Here is a 22,465-nt window from a genome sequence, read left to right as displayed (position 1 = left end):
TGATCAGGTATTTAGTCTCCATTGGCACACACTCCCTAGCTACGGGACTATTCCCACCGCTGCAACTCCTGTGTAGCCAGGATCTACAGCTTGACCGCCAAACCCAACCAGTGAAGGACAAGTTTGTCCCGGGGAAAATAATAAACAATATAAGTAAATAAATGTATGGGCAAAATCGATGAAATGGCGTGATAACCGCTTATCACGGCGCGCATCTTAGGCCTACAGGTCATTTAGTCTCCACTTGAGGACGACCCTCTCTAATTTACTAAAGGCAAATGAAGAATTCGGCATACACTCCCTAGCTACGGGACTATTCCCACCTCTCGTTCTCACCACTGCAATTCCTGTGTAGCCAGGATCTACAGCTTGACCACCAACAACCCAACCAGTGAAGGTCAAGTTTGCCCCGAGGAAAATAATAAACTGTCATTGGACACGCAACGAAATTCTCGCCTTGAAAGGCCCGGTGATCATCATAATCTGTTTGTTATCCAGGTGTTCCTCATTATTTATTAATATCCTTTGTTCCAGCTCTTCGAACACCAGCCGCACCAGCCCCACCAGACGCATCAGCCCCACCAGCCGATGCCGGGCCGGGTGTCGCCGAACCCCGCCCAGCCCGGTGCCCAATTCCAACGGCTTAAGGTCGAAGATGCCCTGTCGTATCTGGACCAGGTCAAATACAAGTTTAATACGCAGCCCCAGGTGTACAACGACTTTCTGGATATCATGAAGGAGTTTAAGAGTCAGACGTGAGTGTTTTTATATTTTTTTGTCTGTATATTTGTATTTAGACTTACATCCGTATTCACAAACGATGCTTGCTTAAGTGAAGCAGCAAATCACGTTAAATAGAGAGAGAATAGAGCTCTGTGAGACCTCATAGTAATGTTTGTGAATACAGGCGTTAGGTTAGGTTGCCCCATCTTACTTTGACTTTAACAAACGTCAAAGATCTTGTTAGTTATGGCTAATTTTAACGTGGCGCAACTCAGCCCAAATAGGTGATTTTAATTTGTGAAGATGGGCTTACAGTCGCATACTAAGTTTTTTGTTGCGTGATGAAACTGCATTAGTACACAGGCATGACAGAGACGGTATTTTAATACCATATAAATACTTTACGAATTGTCAAAGCACGATGTCCCATAGATTTTATATGTAAGCGATCATTTTCATATCCATCTTGAAACTGAGTCCTAAGACGAAATATCACAAATTTATTATTATTTTATAGAAGCACATACACGTCAGATTTGAGGGTGCCTTTAGATTGATGTGTTTCTTACTTAGATATTCAAACCTTTCAATTCCTTTACAAATCAAATATTTATTTAACTATATTATGTTTGTTCTAGTATCGACACCCCAGGCGTCATCACTCGAGTGTCGAATCTCTTCAAGGGCCACCCCGAGTTAATTGTGGGATTCAACACGTTTCTGCCACCCGGATACAAGATCGAAGTTCAGAGCAATGGACAGGTGAGTTCTAGACTTGTTTACAGTATAGTCTGGTCGCCGAGCACGTAGAATTTTGTCCAATGACCCCAAGCTACCCATTCTTATCGCTCGCGCGTAACTATATTGCTGTCGCGACTGTGCGACGGGCGCCCGCAGTGAGTGTGCGAGCGCGACAGCAACATAATTACGCGCGAGCGATAAGAATAGGTAGCTTGGGGTCATTGGACCAAGTTCTACGTGCTCGGAGACCGGGCTTTAGACTAAACAATGTATAGATCGTTTCATCCACTCGGACGCGCCCCACCATTCTTCCGCTAATGTTTGAGTGTTATCGGTACACGCTAAATGATCCATGAGTGCACACGCACACTACAGTAATGCCTTACGGCTTGCTCGGACCACACTCCCCGCACCCCGCGCGACCGAGACCAAACATTGCTGGGGCGCGGCCGAGTGGATGAAACGATCTATACAATATGCTGTAGTTTTCCCTAAAGTGCACGTTGCTTACCTCGGGTATAGGTCTGCAACTTCGTTCAAGGGGATACATTGAATTTACCATTGGTGTGCCACAATGCCAACACGGTATGTGGCGTCTGATGGATGGTAATACATACAAGCTTTATGCATGCATAGATATTGTGTAAACATTAAAATTTACCTACTTCGGTGGATTTTAATTTTAACATCAAATGATTGTTTTTAAACTTAATTAGCGGCCGCCCGCGACTTCGTACGCGTGGATCTCGTTTTAAACCCTTAGGGGTGGAGTTTCGTAAAATCCTTTCTTAGTGAGCACCTATGTTCTAAAAGGAACCATGTAAAATTTGAGACTCCTAACACTTGTAGTTTCGGGTCTTCCTCGTCCTCGGTTTAGTTTAGTTGTCTAGCACTTTTTGGTCTGGTTCATACAAAAAGACTGAAAGAATAATAAAAAAAAACTTAAAACTTTTTACGCAAGTAAGCTTTTAAACAGAACATTTAGGCTAAGAACTCAACGTCAACGCGAAAACCGCGTCGTGAGTTGTGCATTAGTTTTTACATAAGAATCTGCATTCTACAGAAGCTGCGGGCTCGCAAACACCGCGGGCGCGGTTAGAAATCGCGCCGTGAGTTCTTACCTTAGCCTTACACGTCCCAAACGCTTTGTGCCGCGTTGCGCCACACAAATGTGGTCCGACCTTTACGCTACCTGACTAACTCCACTCTTCTGCGCAGGTGTCAGTTTCCATGCCGTCTCCTACCGGTATGGGCGGCGGCATGGTGCTGGGCGTGCACCACACGCCTCCGCAGCCGCATCTGGTGCAACTGCTGCCGGTGCAGCCCGCCTCGCCGCCGCTGCTGTCTGTGCCTCAGTGAGTACACTACACCAGGGTTTCCCAATTTTTTTTTGCCAAGGAACCCTAATTGATTATACTTTTCCTAGCGGAACCCCGTACTACTCCGCCCGCACGCCCTGCCCCTCCCTTGTGCGTAAACAAGTCGGTGCGAACGAACAACGTCGGTCACGAAACGTGGGATAATATTTTTTACGGAACCCTTGCGGCTTTCCACGGAACCCCAGGGTTCCACGGACCACCATTCGGGAACCGCTGCACTACACAATACTACTGAGTACACGGATAGAATAGAAAGCCTTAATTTGACACAAAATAAATAACAGACTTAAGCTATACAAATAAAATGATTGTCGATATTTTGTGCAAAAAGGCGCCCGCTCAGCATTAGTCGAGACACACGTGCATACGCGCGCTTCGACGCTGGTTTTCAGCGGGCGCCTCTCCAGCCATTATCTGTTTAGTACTAAACACAAAACTATACACTCACAATGAGGGCTATCGTTTTTATATTTAACTGTTCTAGGAGCCAACTCTCCTATATGTCGGATCTGCAAGATCTACAATAAATGTAGTGGTCCCCTGGATGTGCATTTCATGTCCCTACCCAAATTCAAGGCTACAGCAACCGACTCTATATCATAATAATTTAACTTATATAACATCATTTATGCTAACTAAGCAGCAACTTATATTTCTTGCAAGCTGTGTATACCTCTAAGTGATAGTGCAATTAGCTTAATATTTTGCGTATTTTTTAACATATTGTGTATTGTTGTACCTATCGTTGGTGTACCTAATAAATAAATAAATAAACAGTTGGCACCCCTGGCGATTGACAGGACCTTACTCTACAGTGGCGCCATCTTGATGAGTGCAAATGCGATAGTCCTCCTACCACTTTCGCGCTCACCAGTTGGTGCCACTGTCTTCGCTACTAGCAAGTGACAGGACCTTACTCTACAGTGGCGTTAACTGGTGAGCGCTAAAACGATAGCCCTCATTAGCGCCACTATCACACTGGGTTATCATCAGTTTCAAATTTTTGCCACGTCGGGCAACTTTTGTCCCCCACACTTTCACAGGATAGGACCTCGATGGAAACATTAAGGACTACTTTTTTCAAATAAATGATCAGCAAGTACCTCGTCTTGTTTACCTTGGGCAAACGATTCAACTAGGTAGGTCCAATCGAGGTCAATCGTCGAATTCATCTAGGCTAGGCAGAGTTCGGGAAACTACGCAACATCTTTTCAACCGACTTCAAAAAAGGAGGAGGTTCTCAATTCGACCCGTATGTTTTTTTTTTTTTTTTTTTTTTTCTATGTTTGTTACGCGATAACTCCGCCAATTATGAACCGATTTGAACAAATCTTTTTTCGGCGTATAGGTAATACCTCAAGGGTGGTCCCATTTAAATTTAATAATAGAAAAAACAACCCCCAAGGGTGGAAAATTGGGGATGAACTTTTTTATACGCAATATCTCCGCCGATTATAAATCAATTTGAACGATTATTTTTTTGTTGAATAGGTATTATCAAAAGGGTGGTTTCATGCGAATTTGAAGAAAATATTTCACCCCCAAGGGTGGAAAATTGGGGATGAACTTTTTTATACGCAATATCTCCGCCGATTATGAACCAATTTTTTTTGGTCTCAGTGTTACTGCCTACCTTCAGTGGTAACATCAAGGTAATAATTAGTTAACTAAAAAGCAAGAAATAAGTAAAATTTTATAAAACAAAAATAAAACCGACTCCAAAAAACCTACACTAAAACGTAGAAAAATAATTACTAATTACCTACCTATTTATTAGGACGAATTATTAATATTTATGTAGGTATACCATGATTGATACTTTTGGAGTCGGTGCAGGCAAACTTTACATGTTTCATAATCTTGGCACCGACTAGGGGCACCGACTACAGGTAATTAGTAATTATTTTTCTACGTTTTAGTGTAGGTTTTTTGGAGTCGGTTTTATTTTTGTTTTATAAAATTTTACTTATCTTACATGTGAAGAAGTACTCGTTACATCACGTTCAGCCAATCAAGTACATACTTAACAAAATGGCCGCCTGTCATCAAACCATCCGCCATTTTGAAATTCTAACAAAAGGATTATTATGAATCCCTACTGGTTCCCAGTTTGCACAAATTTCAATGCACTGTACATTTTTTTTAAATCAAAAAGAATTACCTTATCCCAACTAATATTATAAATGCGAAAGTAACTCTGTCTGTCTGTCTGTCTGTTACGCTTTCCCGCTTAAACCTCGCAACCGATTTTGATGAAATTTGGCATAGAGATAGTTTGAGTCCCGGGAAAGAACATAGGATAGTTTTTATCCCGGTTTTTGAAACAGGGACGCGCGCGATAAAGTTTTTCTGTGACAGACAAAATTCCACGCGGGCGAAGCCGCGGGCGGAAAGCTAGTGAATAATAAATGTCATTTTCAACCGACTTCAAAAAAGGAGGAGGTTCTCAATTCGATCCGTATGTTTTTTTTCTATGTTTGTTACGCGATAACTCCGCCAATTATGAACCGATTTGAACAAATCTTTTTTCGGCGTATAGGTAATACCTCAAGGGTGGTCCCATTTAAATTTAATAATAGAAAAAACAACCCCCAAGGGTGGAAAATTGGGGATGAACTTTTTTATACGCAATATCTCCGCCGATTATAAATCAATTTGAACGATTATTTTTTTGTTGAATAGGTATTATCAAAAGGGTGGTTTCATGCGAATTTGAAGAAAATATTTCACCCCCAAGGGTGGAAAATTGGGGATGAACTTTTTTATACGCAATATTTTTAATTTTTAGTTTTTTTTTTGTGTTCACGCATTTGAAGTCGGTTTTATTTTTTTAAAAAGTTCATTATACTCTACGAAATGCCCGCGTTTTTATATCACTTCCTCATAATTTAAGACCTAGATACTGATAAACATTCAAAAACATACATTATCATTCACAATTCCTTATCGTACACTGTACTTTTATACTTCTCTCTCGCTCACCGTACGAGCGAAAGGGACGCCAGACCAGCTGATCGGGTCGTTGACCGAGTATTTATAATGATATATGGGTCGGATGGTTGTAAGTATAATATTTTTACACTGCGGTCTTGGCCTGTGTTTGTCGGATATAGATTGGTTAGAAATTGACTAGCGGCCGGTATAGTAGTTTGCTCTCGGTCAAACTTAAGGATCTGCATATAGATCTTTTATATGTCAGTTTGTTAGCGTTAGTTATTGGCAAGTGTAAAGGTTCGGCCAAACCAACGCGATCAGCCGGCGTGCAGCGATGGCGATCAATGCATTTAAGTCTGGTCGCCATCGCTGCACGCCGGCTGATCGCGTGTGATCGCGTTGGTTTGGCTAAACCTTAAGAGATAATAAGTGTTTTTATTATGGAAAGGTTATATATTATGTATTTATTCGATATGAAGAATAAGCTCTGCTATTTGGAATTTGTTTATTAATGACATTGTTGACCAAACCAATTAAACAAATTGAATAAAAATGAGCGAGAACTCGTTTTATTGGCTCAAATTACGTATTACTTAGGTAATTAGTAAACTATTATGATCGTTTCTTATTATCCTAAGTGAATATGTTTCACCGTTCTGTAAAACATAGACTATTTAATAAAACTTTAACGAATAATACCGCAAAGATACTATCAGTATTAAGATAATTAGTAAATCATGTTATTTACTATCATTATAGCAGTTTTATGAAGTAGACTGTAGGTAGGTTACAATTTATAAACAACACTCAATGATGATACAAATTACCGATTGATTCTACATGAGAATAACTTGCGGCTGCTCTATAAGAGTTCTGATTGTCGCTCTTATAGCACCTCTATAGCTCCATCTTAACACCGTACTAACTCTACAACTTTTTACAGATCGGTGAACAGCGCAATAGTCCACAACTTGTCTGTGACTCCTGGGAACACGCTGCATCACATTTCCCAGGCACATCAGCAGATTGAGGCTGCGTCCATTCACCATACTCCTGGTAAGTGACTCGTGTATACCACATTTAAACCTCAGTTTTAGATAGTTATCAGCACTAATTAGTAATTAAACACTCCCGGTAAAGTATCAGATAACGTTCTTAACAAATAAAGATGCTGGTTACCAGTGAATTGTTCTACCAGATATCTATAAAAAAAAGTCTTATCAGATACCTACTAAAAGTCATAAAACTAAAAGGCCTATAATATTCTGTAGTGTTCCTTTGTTTTTAAGTATTTAAATGTTAATCTGAACTTTGTTACTTGTTTGAATAGCGTAATTCTTACTACCGTTCTAATCATAAATAAAAAATAAATGATAATCTCTCAATTTCTTATTTATAACCTTTTATGATAACATTAATTACCGATTGACCTCAAATGATAAAAACTTGCGGCTGCTCTACAAGAGTTCTGACTATAACCCTTATACAGCTTATACCTCCTTTCACATACATTGGCTACAATATAGCTCTCTTTGCAGGTACTGTAGCGCCACCGGCTGGCAGCGGTGGACATCCGGCCTCTGCTCCGCCAGGGCAGCCTGTGGAGTTCAATCATGCTATTGAATACGTCAATAAGATTAAGGTGAGATTGCTGTAACTGTTGTAGAACCTTTGTAGGATATTTTAGCTTTGTCAAAACACCTGGTCTAAGGCTGGGTTGCACCATCTTACTGAAACTTTGACAAACGTCAAAAATCTGTCAAAATCCATACAAAAAGCACCGGTTATCTCCAAAGTTACGGTCAAAGTTAGATGGTGCAACTCAACCTAAGAATTTTGCTAGCTAAAGATACAGTGGGCTTTATTTACAGAGAAAAAGATCACAAGTTGACCTGGTCCTAGAATTTTGCTAGCTAAAGAGGCAGGGGGTAGATGAAAGGTGGAGTAAATATCTTGGCAAACGTAGTAGGAATGATACTTATCAATGGACAGACGACTTCAAGAAGATGGCACGGGACTATTCCCACCTCTCGTTCCCACCGCTGCAACTCCTGTGTAGCCAGGATCTACAGCTTGACCGCCAATAAAACTCCTACCAGTGAAGGTCAAGTTTGTCCAGGGGAAAAGTTAAAGTTAGCTAAGGAGGCAGTGGGTCAATGGAAGGTGGAGTAAACGTAGTAGGAATGATACTTCTCGATGGACCGACGACTTCAAGAAGATAGCAGTAGCTGTATGAAGAAAACACGAAATCCTTCTGAGGGCTGAGTGTGAGCGCGTCAAAAAATTACTTTTAATTTATGACGGATTGTACAGCGCCCCTAGCGGGAAACGTCCAAAAACTAAAATTTTCATACATTTTTTAAACTCACACTCAGCCCACTGGCCTAGGAGTTAACTTACAGAAGTAAACTGTCATTAGCTGATGTCCTAACCAAAAATGTAACATTTAATGATGATACAAATTACCGATTGATTCCACATGAGAATAACTTGCGGCTGCTCTATAAGAGTTCTGATTATCACCTTTATACGACCACAAGCTCCCTTTAACACTACTATAGCACTAACTTGCGACTTTTGTCTCCAGTCGCGCTTCTCTCGGCAACCGGACAAGTACAAGCGGTTTTTGGAGATACTCCATGCTTACCAGAGGGGTCATCGTGATGTTAAAGAACCACAGGCTAAACAGCAGACGGAACAAGAGGTGTATTCTCAGGTAAGACACTTAATGGTATTTTAAAGGTATTTTTGACATTCCCGAACTGTATAACACGGGCCTCTTCAAGGCGAGAGTGAATAGGCAAAGGGCAGGTATTTACCATCCTAGACTGCATCTCACTTAACAGCAGGTGTGATTGTCTTGTTCTAAAAAATGTGTTACATAAAATTGTACCATTTCTTTTTATTTGAATTTTTACTTGCTTACCCTTCGTAAGCAACGCAAAAAATTGGAATTGTCCTGTAACATATTTTTAGAAACTTTCATAACTGTCTTATCAATTTATAAAAAAAAATCTTAAAAACAAAACTAATTTATTTCTGCAAATAGGCTTTAAAAAGCACTTTTACAGCACACTATGAAAATGATGTTAAATATGGTAGACTACTTCAAGTGGTCTAGTGTCTTAATTTTAACTTCTGTCATTGTGCAGTTTTCGTGAATTTTTCTTTGCGTGTTTAATACTTATGCAGTCACTTATTTTGACGCAATAATAAATAATGCAAAACAAATAAAATATTAAAATGTACAGTTATTTGAATTAGTGTCAATAATTGGTTGCGTTTCTAATTATTGGCTTACTTTTATTTATTGTGACAGTATTTACTAAATCTCACGTCTCTCATAGGTGGCAAAACTATTCGAGAACCAAGACGACCTGTTGGCTGAATTCGGGCAGTTCTTACCTGACGCCAAGGCGGTCACCAAACCGCACTATGCCCACGCTCGGTCGCCGCCGCCTCCACAGGTAAGAATCATCATCATCATTTCAGCCATAGCACGTTCACTGCTGATCATAGGCCTCCCCCAATGATTGTCCGACCGATTGCGCCTTCCTTTTATCTTTATGAGGTCCGTTACAGTTAAGAATAAAATAAAATGTTTAATTTTATTAGGAACAACAAACAATGACATAGTATGGCTTATTAGTATTATAAACCACGTTGTAGATTTCTAATTTTGTAACCAATAACAGAGAAAAGACAACAGAACCATAAAGAAATATAAAAAACATTTTAAAATCGAGCATTTCCTGCAGCCACTTTTTGGTTCAAACATCGAACTCTAAGACATCATTAAATCCTCCATTTCATAATTACAACTAAATAGATTTTTTTATAGTTGAATAAATACGGTTTTGCAGCCAAAATATAGTCAAATTTTACGTAACCACGTATGCTAAATTCTCACATAAATTGGACTTACAGACTTATCATTGGAAATACCATACGCCATAGGATACGAAGTACCGGAAGTGGTACGCAAACATGTCAATATCAGCGCTAGGTCAACAGATATTATCTGATAGTACCGCTGATAGTGGAGATTTCACATAATGGCCTAGGATAAGTGAAGGGGTACTTTTGATTTGATAAAATGTATATTGTTATCAGCAAGTTGAATTTTAAAAGCTTCTCAACAAGTCCTGACAAGTTTTTTGCCATTGGTTTGTGTTTTTAAAGGAAGCGTGTTAGCTTCGCCCGCGTGGAATTTTGTCTGTCACAGAAAAACTTTATATCGCGCGCGTCCCTGTTTCAAAAACCGGGATAAAAACTATCCTATGTCCTTTCGGTTCAGTGGTTTATGCGTGAAAGCGAGACAGACAGACAATTACTTTCACATTTATAATATTAGTATAGATTAGTATAGATTTACTAAGTCTTGTTTTTGCTCCTTAGCACAAAAAAATCCTAACTACGCAAATTGAATCTTCAATTTAAAACAGGTTTACTTTCAAGTTAACCTACTGTATCCATTTCTACTGTGACATGACTTCATTGAATATTAAAAATACGAGGGTGGATCAAAAATCATTTCGCATAACAGCTTTTCGACCGCTCATCGTCAGTACCATTTTGACTACGGCATTCAACGGCCGTTATAACTAAATTTATAATATTTTTAATTCAGTGATTGTTTCAAATAATTGATATATTTTGACTTGACGGTTTTTTAACCGTCTTTTTAGATAATTGACGAAGATATTTTTAATTTTTGACGAAAATATAAAGTATAGTGATTGTGTATTTGATTTGATTAAGATTAAAAACGTTTTTGACAAAGATAATACAGTTTTTATAGTGACATAACTTTTATAACTTCTACAATGATTGTGAGGCGCGAATCGGTATTGACAGAAATAATTAACAGGAGGGATGTGAAGGTAATTAGTTTTTTTTATTAAAAAAATGCTGTTGGTGATTATGATTTTAGGAATGTTTTAACTTTAATTAAATAAAAGTAACGTATTATTGCCAATATACATGCTATATTATTATTTGGTATTTATACATTTTATTACACAACTGAGTTCAAAATATCTGGTGTAGATTTATTGATCGTCATTTTGAATGTAACGTCGTATTTTAAATTTAAATAATACCGGCTTAATTTTTTAATATTAAAACAAAACTACAAATATTTACAGTAGTAGATAGTTTTAGTTAAAATAGTAATATTAGAGACTTTGCTGTCTGAGATAATAAGACAGGAACTTAACTACTATTTGAGGCTTTGTTTAGTTAGAATTTTGCACCAGTTTCTGTAGCTTGAATAGTTTGAAAGGTACTTATAGTTCCAAAATACTGAACTGTCCTATGCATGACATTGACAGCGTGGCGCCACCGTCAATACCGGATCGCTGGTCCCGATTTTTGTCATGTTGGAAACCATATAGTTAAACGATGGTAGCGCCCCCCTGTCATTGAGTTTGGTGGGACAGTTCAGCGTGGGTCATCTATGTCTATATACCTGATGACAATGACTTATGTTATGCTACCTGCAGAAAATCCACCATTTATATGACCTACAGCAATCATACTGTGTTTGAGCTCATTCTTTTTGTCTTGATGAGGGCCAACGGGCCCTATTGTAAGCATGTTTTATTATTAACTTATTGCATACTAGCTTTCCGCCCGCGGCTTCGCCCACGTGGGTTTTGTCTGTCACAGAAAAAACTTTATCTCGCGTGTCCCTGTTTCAAAAACCGGGATAAAAACTATCCTATGTCCTTTCCCGGAATTTAAACTATCTCTATGCAAAATTTCATTAAAATCGGTTCAGTAGTTTAGGCGTGAAAGCAAGACAAAATCAAAAATCAAAATCAAAAATATTTATTCAGTTTAGACCACAAGTGGCACTTATGAACGTCAATAGACAATTATAAAAAAAGAAAAGGTAGCCCTTATGGGGCACTTTACATGTCTCCTTATCTTTTGGGCCCTACCAGCGCTTCGAGACAAATGACAGTCAGACAGAGTTACTTTCGCATTTATAATATTAGTATAGAATAAGAAATTTATTCATAATGTTCATTACATGTCAAATTTTCAATATATTTTCTTATTAATAATAAACAATTGCAGTATTAATAAGAAAGAAATACACATCATGTCCAAATAAATTAATAATACAAATAGAATTAATGTCAATTAAATGTCAAAATAAATAGTGGGTAACAGTGTCAATAATAATTAAATTCCAAACATATAGAAGTATAGATTTATGCCTTTGAGTAACATAATTCGTTAATCGCCAGCAACGCGTGGACAGCGAGCCGGAGCGCGAGCGCGAGCGCGAACGTTTCTGCGTGTCGCCGCCGCACGCGCACGCGCCGCACGCCGCGCCGCATGCCGCGCCGCACGCCGCGCCGCACCATCATCCGCAGGTGAGTTGCGAGTGTATTTAGGTAGACATAAGGCACAATTTACGTTGCAGGCTAAAGTTGGGATGCAGCAAGCGGGTTTAATGAAAAGGCATTATGACATTTGTGTTTGTAGTATTATAAAAAGATGTGGTTTGAATAAATAAAATAAATTAAAAAATAAAATAGCAGTTAAAGGGAGGGGAATTAGAAGTAGAACATCTATACAGGGTGTTAGGTAAATGGGTATATGAGCCGACACTAGCCCATGTTAACATGGGCATATAAATGGTATGGTGAAGTCAGAAATTTGATTATCATTTTATTTTTTTTAAATTTTCATATAAAATAAATTTTATAAAATCCGATTTATATGAAAATTAAAATAATTAAAATGAAGATATCAATTTTCTGACTTCACCATACCATTTATATGCACATGTTAACATGGGCTAGTGTCGGCTCATATACCCATTTACCTAACACCCTGTATACCTACCTACCTTATTTATATCTACTATGTTTTGTCCCTTGTATTTTATTAATGGCGACCGATTTTCACCAAGCAGGAATCACTCAAATTCAAAAATATAATTTTTAGGAGTCGCCCAAGACAAAATCACATTTCACGTTACATTTTACTGAAGCTTGTTTAAATGAAGCAGCAAATCGAACGCACAGCGTTGAATAGAACTTTGTGATTGGTTCGTGTGTCACCCTGTGCGTCCACGCATGCTGTGAGATCTCATAGTAATGTTTGTGAATACGGGCGTATGTCACTATTATCAGCCTTTTTTAAACGGTCAGGTAAACCACTACTACCTGCCCCCTAGACAAAATGCGTTTAGGTCCAATTCCCAATTGGTCCAATCATGAAAAAATTACAAATTCGCGATTAGTCCAATTCTCGATTGGTCCAATTCGTAATTGGTCCAAAATAAAAGGATATCCAATTGCGAATTGGACCAATCGCGCTTAAACGGACAAAATTCACTTTTTGATCGAATAGAATCCGTCAAAATTCCATATAAGAAAGACCTTTCGATCACTTTTCGACTAGTTTGCGATTATAGCCACGATAGCCGACCGGTGAAGCGGTCGGAGTGGCCGACTCGAGATCCGAGGACGCTGGTTCGAATCCCGCTGCCGCTCGACTATTGTGGTGAGCCCACTCGTAACACAAGCTTATTTAGCTTAACACGAGGGGCTAATGGGACTATTAGTAATTTGGGCAATACAAATTGCTAATAAATCTGTCTAAACCCACTGGTCTGCTTGTTGATTGTTAGACGCCCTATCACAGAATAATAATAAGTACTACGTACAGAAGTTTTACTTCGCGAAGGTATTTAAAAAAATGTATGCTCAATGTCATTAACAATATGGTGTAATTTAGCCTGTCTCAAGAGTAGCATGTTTTGTTTTTAGGAAATCGCGGAGATGAACAGGCCTGGCCCTATTAACAATGTGTTATCACAGCAGGTGAGCAAGCACCCGGCGCCGGCCGCCGCGCCGCCGCAACACCTCAAGAGGTCACCCAGCTTCACCTCGTCCACGCAGATGGGTAAGTACTACTATCACTACCAATATCACTATTGATTTCATTTCATACGTGTACAGGCGACGACACATCAAGCTAACTCTCAAATCAAATCAAATCAAATCATTTATTGCATTGCATTACATGTGGTTTGATAGTAAAGCTCTCATTTTGTGTAAAGCCCGGTCTGTGAGCACATATAATTTTGTCCAATGACCCCAAGCTACCCATCCTTATCGCTCGCGCGTAAATTGCTGTCGCGACTGTGCGACGGGCGCCCGCAGTGAGTGTGCGAGCGCGACAGCAACATAATTACGCGCGAGCGATAAGGGTGGGTAGCTTGGGGTCATTGGACAAAATTTTACGTGCTCCGCGACCAGACTTTAGCAACGACACTTTTGCTTCTATAAAACTTATAGTTAGTGTATGGTACATCAAACTAACTGGGAATCTTGTAAAGTTACAAATTCAAATTATTAACTTACTGTTAAATTTTATTTGGATGTGTAAGAATAAATAAATATAAATAAAAAGTTGCCGTGCCCCTATGTTCTAGTTTGTCATTTCACAATGAATGCAATAGACAATTAATATTTAAGTGCTACTTACTGTACTTACTCGAAGCTTTCTGACTATTGACCATTCGCTTTAAAATAATTATGTTAACTTATTTGCACTAAATTAATTGTTTTTTTTTTAAATATAAATGTAGCATCAATCACTTCTAGTAAGAAGATCTGTATTTGGCATTGAAAGTCTTTGCTGAATCTATCTAGCTGCTTTGGCATCAATTGGAACATACTGAAAAAACTATCTTTATAAACCGTTTTTTTTTGTGAACGCAACTGTGTAAAATTGCATTTGGAAAACGAACATTTCAATTTAAACTTTATTTATTCATTACATATAGAGCGTAGTTTCAATACATCTATTCTTACAGCTGTAGGCGCGCCCCCAGCCAAGAAATCCCGCGTGTCCGGCCTAAGCGGCGCGGGCGTGCGTGACGTCACGTACGCGGAAGCAGCGAAATACGGGACGCACCACGAGTATAGCTTCTTCGACAAAGCTAGGAAGGCGCTGCGCTCGCAGCACGTCTATGACAACTTTTTGAGGTAAGCAACTCCTATGTTCTTCTGATTAATTTCGTTGCGGGTCCAATGACAGTTTAACTTTCCCCCGGGACAAACTTGACCTTCACTGGTTGGATTTTTATTGGCGGACAACTCAAAATGACTGGACTATTTGCAGAATTTAAATTGTTTTTAGGACTTCCTATCAATACACATTTTCACATGTTTCACAGAAACATGTGTTTTGACAGTCCCAAAGTTCTTCCAAGCTATAGACCCAATACACTGAACTGTCCCACCCGTGACATTGACAGGGGGTGCCACCGTCAATATCGGATCGCTGGTTCCGATTTTTTCCATGTAAACTATGTAGTTGAACGATGGTGGCACCCTGTCAATGAGTTTGGTTGGACAGTTCAGTGTACTGCCGTCTATAAGCTAAAAGGCCGCTAAATGACAAAATCTAATTTTGAGCTAGAGCAGAAAAACGTGGCAAAATTTTCAAACCTATGCTGCTCAGTATCTATAAACACTTTGTCATGTTGTCATATACCAAAAAAAAGGTATTTTTTTCAATTTTCACATGAAATAAGTTGATTTTGTAAAATATTGATAATTAATTCAATAAATACACATTTTCCTTTCTAACCTTGTAAAATTTAAATGCTTGCTTCAAGTGTGCAGAACTAAATGGCAGCTAAAGAATCATAACTGCTTTTAAGTTATGGATTTATTAATAACTTCCAAAAGTATTTTTTAGAGACAGGAAGTTATTAACGTATGCATAACAAAAAAGCGGCTAATTACACATAGCTGCTTTATAGCCAAGTAGATATCGACATTAACAACTTTTAATACAGTTATGCATAACTTAAAGGCGGTTAATTACTAAACCTTTTCATACAACTGCTTTTTAGGCTAGCACTATCCACATCTGTATTTTTCGAATCCTGCAAAATTAAACGTTAACTTATAAAATTAAACTAAGTTTTTGCAAAGAAAAGTTCTTTTTTTCCACAAAACTATCGGAAATGGTGATAACAAAATAAAATAGTCCATCCTCTTAGGGTAACATTTTAAAAATTGCCTTTATTCTAGTTCTAACAACCTTATTTGCATGTGTGGGGTATCAAATTAAATGTAATTAAATGGTGTATAATGCTGTAATATGTGTAATAACCTCAGCTGAATTACAATTACGAAAATATTTATCAAAATAAAATCTCAAGTCCATATTTTCAATTAACAGTCTCGAAACTATAAGTAATAGACAGAAAATATGTATAGCACACATAACGAGCAACTCATTATCTATTCAGGTTTTGTTTAACTGAATCAAATTCAAAATGTCTTAGTTACATAGTTGTCAGTGAGGCGCTCTCTACTCCAGACAGCTGTACTCTATTAGTTTCAACTAATTTCAGTGGGAAAGGAGACGAGTGAATGATAGTATTTTATGTTTCTAAAATTTAAATTTAAATCATAAATATATTACCAACGTTATTCAGTACACTGTTTTTATCATTATTACTGTTTTTATTGAGCAAACTTATGTTTCTATGAAACTTAGAAATACCATTTATTGAAATCAAATGAAGTCATTATATTTCCTTCAACTTCTCTCTCATGATTTATGCAAATGACCGTGATGAGAATGTTCACTTTCGAAAAAATTTCTCATCTCTGACAAGGCATATCTTTAAGGTTCTAGAATGCTAGATTAAGCTCAAATTGTAGAAAATTTAATTGACTTTACAAAACTATTAAACAAAGACACCTGGAAACATTTTTTATTTTTAAAAATAACTGAAATAAGCGCCTGAGTTATTCAGTACCTATTATAAATTATTTCCTATCTTTGACTTGCTGTATCTCCAAAAAAATTGACTAAGAGCATTGGAATGAACTTCAAACGGTGGCAAACTTTATTAAATTTAGTAAAATATGAAGCAACGATATCGACAAAACGCTCTCTTCTGGTAGTTTCCCCAAAACAGTGAAGAAAGCGCCAAAGTTACACTTTGGCGCATTGTTGCAAATAAAGGTAAAAACTCTAAAGGGACCTAACAACATCATAAATACTGTAAAAAAGTGTGTTTACGATGTTTTGATGTCGACATTGACTGGCCTATTGTGTAACTAAATAAAGACTCCTATAAGCTTAGGTAGGTACTTGGCTTAGATACAAATAATTATGTACTTACAAATTAATCCAAAGCAAAGTTTTAAATTATATTATTACAAAATATAAATGGTGGTTACTAGTAAGTTTATTTTATTGTCGATTTCGAGGAAAAACTGATTTGTTTTTGTATTTTCAATCGATTTTATTAATATTTTTTTTATTATATCCATTTCCCACTGAAAGTAGTTAAAACTAAAAAACTACACGCGCATGAATTAGAGGGAGCGCCTTACTAACAATGATGTAACTAAGACATTTTCAATTTGATCGAGTCACAGTTTTATTCTTTGGATAGCTAGTGAGTAGCTTGTTATGTCTGCCACATGTATTTTTTGTCTATCGTGTATAGTTTCGATGCTGTATTTAAAAATATTTGGTTTTTACAGCTGTAATTTTCATTTAATTTTAAATATTTTCATTATTGTACTACTTAGTTGATATTGCGTATCATACCTTTATAAAACAGTTAAGGTATCATTTGACAACCCCCACATGCATGTAAGGTTCATAGAATCAGAATCCTTTGTATTTATCAAAATGTTGCAGCTGCCGTTTTGATGATGTCTTTTTCCGGGACCAGACGTTTTACAGATGGGCTCCGACAGACATGCTTAAGAACATACTAAAATTTGGTCCGGTATCACAGAATACATAATAGTCCGGTATCACAAAGTGAACTATACTTACAAGCGAGATGGGTAGTTTGCGGCTTTTTAGCGATGTTTTGTTATTTAACGGCTTTTTTGTTATGCAAGACACAGAAGAAAATATTTATTTTACTTTACGTACGGTCTAATAAGGCTTTCTATAATAGTATATTAATTGTAAAAGTAGTAACACTACAACGCTTAAAGGCCGCAAAATTATTTTAACTGCTTTTTAGTTCGGTAAGAGCGCATTAACCGCCTTTTAGTTAAGTATATGCAAGGTATTATACTCCGCCGTAACCAAGCTAAAAAGCAGCAAAAATACTTTTGCTACCTTTTAGTTAACTGTTGAATAATAACTGTTTTATAGCTAAGCATTGATAGTAAAAATGTTCAATCGATCCAAACGTTAAAGTAGTATAGCTGCCTTCTAATCTAGTTGTGCCGTTTAACGACCTTTAAGCGATGTAAGGTTTTTGTTTTTTGTATTTAGCTGCCTTTTAAAAAAAAATATCTTGAGAACGGTAAAAGATAGAATAACCGTTCCTAGACAGATCGATAGAGATTTTTTTTTTATTACCATTACATTAAAAAAGTGAAAAATGACCAAATGTCATTTAGCGGCCTTTTAGCTTATAGACGGCAGTGTAGGTCATTTGTACAATGTACACACGGCCACACTGTTAACTATCCATTTCCGTTTTTGCTCTCGCTCTCATTATATGGTGATTCTTTGCGATAGAACGAGACGACATGACAGGCAATGGCAGGCCGATGGTACCTTCCAAGATATCTTCTTAGCAGTACTAACCACAACAAAACCTTCCAGATGCCTGCTCCTCTTCACCAACGAGATCATCTCATCGTCGGAACTGCTCTGCGTGACGGGTCCGTTCCTGTGCCGACACCCTGAACTCCAGAAATGGTTACAAGACTTCGTGGCACCCGCCTCGCCGCCTCACACGCCGCCTGCCATGATGCATACAGGTTCGACTCCCGGCAGGGACAAAATATATCTCTAGTGCAGTCTTTCCCAAAGTGGGCGATAACGCCCCCTTGTGGGCGCTGCAGGATTACAGGGGGGCGGTAAGAGACCCAGAAAAAAATCGGGACGTTGTGTAGAGGCTTGCGAGGCGTCATTTACTAGGAGGTTTTTCGTTGCTCTAGGGCATTGGTTCCCAAAGTGGGGGTCGCGGGCCATCTGTGTACAAGTATAAAAAACCTGCGACCGCTAAGAGAATGCAATCCAGACTGCGATACAACCAATAAATAATCTTGACTGAAGGAGGGGGGCGCGTAATTTTTCGTATGGTCGAAAGGGGGCGCGTCTCAAATAAGTTTGGGAACCAATGCTATAGTGTATTGTAGCACATAATGTCGTGCCCTGAGTGCCCGAGCAACTGCACTCAGGAGGATTTAATTAATGCTGCTGACAACGCCACTCTTGTGGCGGAGTTTAGAGCTGACACTGTGTAGGTTTGTTGTCGACACGATAAGAAGAAGAAAAATATACTATATTAACTAATAGCAGTCCGCTACTAGACGTCAGCGTGGTGGTAAAGGTCCCACAAGACACTCTGCAATTATTGGCAGTTCATAAACAGCGCTGCACATAGGTTCGACGCCCGGCAGGGACATATTACTGTTTCTCTAAGTATACAGTTCGATGCTGGACGGTAGTCGCAAGAAAGAAGCACTGCACACAGGTCAGGGTTCGAGTCTTGCTAGGGACATCTTTATTTTAGTTTTAGCCATCTCAGCCATAGGACGTCCACAGCTGAACATAGGCCTCCCCCAATGCTTTCCATGTTGCCCGGTTGGCAGAGGCCCGCGTCCAGCGCCTTCCTGCTACTTTTATGATGTCGTCGGTCCATCATCTTTTTAGCCATCTGTAGTACTCATATTACTAGTATTCCCGTTTGCCTCTCCACATGAGCATAACCTTTCGTATGCTTGCACTAATCAGGATGAGACAGTGACTGTCACATGTCGTAATCTATCTGAAGTCCAGGCATGCAAACGGTTAAATAATGCTCGTTTCAAAAATGGATTTACCACAATAGTCCAGTAGGAACCGGGTAAGGTGGTGACGGGATCTCAAACCTGCAATTATACGCTTGACCTCATATTTCAGCCAAAGGAAATCCATGATATGTATTCCATGCCACAAAGCATCTTCCTATTTTACATAATTCCGAAAACCGCCTCAAACCTTCTCAACCAGTCCAGCTATGTTCTGAAGAAGGTAGAAAATAAATGTAAAGCCCGGTCTGTGAGCACGTAGAATTTTGTCCAATGACCCTAAGCTACCCATCCTCATCGCTCGCGCGTAATTATATTGCTGTCGCGACTGTGCGACGGGCGCCCGCAGTGAGTGTGCGAGCGCGACAGCAACATAATTACGCGCGAGCGATAAGGATGGGTAGCTTGGGGTCATTGGACAAAATTCTATGTGCTCGCGGACCAGACTATAGCAAATATATTTGCAATGACATTCAGGGAAGAAAAGTTCGACTACAGACCTGAAAACGTAGTGTACCTACCTAGGTCTTCCACTCGGTGAATTTGATCGCGGGAAGCATTTGAATGCGGAAAGGGCAGGACTGGTCAATGTGACAATATTTGATTCTGGCCTTTGTCCAGCAGTGAACTTCTATTTGAAAAGAAAACATCTATAACACTAAAACTTTCTTCAACAGGCTACAACAACACCAGCTACCCAAACACCAACAGCCTGCTGAGCTACGACCGCGAACGCGACCGCACCGACCGCAACGATCGCGGCGACCGCAGCGACCGCGACAACCGGGACAAGTGCGTCCGCTACGAGCCCGTGGGACACTTGGGGGCGCAGCTGAGGCACGACAGACCTCAGGGCGACGCCGCTATGGATATTGGTGAGTCGATAGTGATGTATATTGATAGAGTACTAAGGTAGACCGCAGCGACCGGGACAAGTGCGTCCGCTATGAGCCCGTGGGACACTTGGGGGCGCAGCTGAGGCACGACAGACCTCAGGGCGACGCCGCTATGGATATTGGTGAGTCGATAGTGATGTATATGTATAGAAAAAGTGCGTGGTTATCGCATTTATCTATACCTAATATATGAAGACTTTAAATAGACTTCGGATGGCCGCAGTAAGGACAATCTGGTCAGGTTTTCTTGGATGGCTCTTGGAGTACAGGTGCGGTTTTGTTCCCCAGTCGACGAAACTCAGGGAAAGACCCTGAGTGCCCGAGCAACTTGACGCAGGAGGATTTAATGAAAGCTGCTGACAACGCTACTCTTGTAGCGGAGTTTTGTAGTTTTGGGCTGACAGATGTAAACTGTCGTCTGGCTCACCACCACCATCTTACCTAAGTATAACGCAATAACAACAATGTACAAATCAACTCCTGTGGTTGACAATCCAGATGAAAATTAAGGACAAACACCATTGTAGTGTAAACTACTATTGAAATACACTCAACATCAAATAAACCGCACCTTCCGCGACGCGAACTTCAAAGATTTTCTTCTGACATAACCATGGTACCCCAATAATATTGGTGTTATTTGAAAGCCCAATAAATATCCTTAAAGAAAAATACATTTCATTTCTAAATAAATGATTAACATATACCATAAATGTGACTTGAAAATAGACCTCACTTTGGGTTCACCTCTGGGATCAATTAGACCAATTTTTATGGTTATAAAACCAAATAAATATCTCACGTGTCCTCTTTAACAGATGGATAGCGATTAATCCCAAGTTAACAGTTTTATAGTCATAAAAAATGGCTATAGCGTAACTACCTATTTTTTGAAGAAGTGACTCTGAATCCTTGTAAAGACACATTTTTGGGGTAAAAACCTTTCCTTTAATGAAATGAAGTTTAGAACTAGGCTTTCAAATGGTACCAATGTTGGTGGGAAGTGGGGATGCATACGTTTGTTAAGTGCTTGTCGTGGGAGGTGCGATTTATTTGATGCAGAATGTATATTGACTTGCGTTCACTTATAAGTGTTTAGGCTATGTATTTGATCTTGTATTAAAGTTACTCTTTTGTCCCGCAGATCTGTCGACGTGCAAGCGTTTGGGCACGTCATACTGTGCGTTGCCGCGGGACGCCGCCGCGCGCCGTTGTTCTGGCCGCACGGCGCTGTGCAAAGAGGTTAGTATTTGTTACATTTTTATGCACAAGTTAGTTGATGTTGCCAAGTAATTTAGAAAGTTTAGCTGAAAACACTGAATTTTAGCTCTGGAAAACTAAATAAACTTTAATAATTTGGTGTCTGAATTTTAGCTCTGAAAACCTTGAGTCAAATGTAATGAACTTAATTTATTTTTAGTAATTTGAATTCCTAAATAATTATAAAAAGACATTTAGAGTTTCTGAGAAGTTTAAAGAGATTCACGATGAATGAGGAATTCAAGTAAAGCATATGAAAAAGTCATCTGGTTTTTAATCTTAAAACAAATGCCTTACAAATAAGTATTACTTATTTCACTACTGTATTATTTTGTTCAGTTAAATAATATCCTTTACCTGTATCATATGTATTGAAACCCACATTTCTTCCAGGTATTGAATGATACCTGGGTGTCGTTCCCGACTTGGAGCGAGGACTCGACGTTCGTGACGTCACGCAAGACGCAATACGAGGAGTACATTTACCGCTGCGAGGACGAGCGGTTTGAGGTGAGAATATTAATAAATTCTAGTAGTGTCCGGTGGCCGAGCAGATAGAATTTCGTCCAATGACCCCAAGCTACCCATCCTTATCGCTTGCGTGTAATTATATTGCTGTTACGCTCGCACATTCACTGCGGCCATCCGTCGCTCAGTCGCGACAGCAATATAATTACGTGCGAAATTTTATGATATTATGATTATG

The 22,465-nt window shown here is 39.0% G+C and overlaps 1 protein-coding gene across 1 annotated transcript in view; it reads left to right on the top strand.

Moving 5' to 3' along the window:
• The window catches only part of Sin3A (SIN3 transcription regulator family member A), a 70,661-nt gene that overhangs the window by 23,577 nt on the left and 24,619 nt on the right, over positions 1-22,465 (top strand). The window contains exons 5-18 of the mRNA XM_028302548.1: positions 535-755; positions 1,362-1,485; positions 2,683-2,819; positions 6,721-6,833; positions 7,316-7,419; positions 8,365-8,493; positions 9,125-9,244; positions 12,035-12,163; positions 13,622-13,703; positions 14,620-14,791; positions 18,411-18,568; positions 20,281-20,478; positions 21,644-21,741; positions 22,153-22,269. Of these exons, the coding sequence (XP_028158349.1) occupies positions 535-755; positions 1,362-1,485; positions 2,683-2,819; positions 6,721-6,833; positions 7,316-7,419; positions 8,365-8,493; positions 9,125-9,244; positions 12,035-12,163; positions 13,622-13,703; positions 14,620-14,791; positions 18,411-18,568; positions 20,281-20,478; positions 21,644-21,741; positions 22,153-22,269 (1,902 nt within the window). The remainder of the gene's footprint in view (positions 1-534; positions 756-1,361; positions 1,486-2,682; positions 2,820-6,720; positions 6,834-7,315; positions 7,420-8,364; positions 8,494-9,124; positions 9,245-12,034; positions 12,164-13,621; positions 13,704-14,619; positions 14,792-18,410; positions 18,569-20,280; positions 20,479-21,643; positions 21,742-22,152; positions 22,270-22,465) is intronic.

Source organism: Ostrinia furnacalis, unplaced genomic scaffold, assembly GCF_004193835.3.
Source record: "Ostrinia furnacalis isolate ACB-3 unplaced genomic scaffold, ASM419383v2 OfSCF1132, whole genome shotgun sequence".
Classification (NCBI taxonomy): Eukaryota; Metazoa; Arthropoda; class Insecta; order Lepidoptera; family Crambidae; genus Ostrinia; species Ostrinia furnacalis.
Note: the sequence above shows the minus strand (reverse complement) of the source record. Positions and strands in the feature narration are given on the sequence as shown.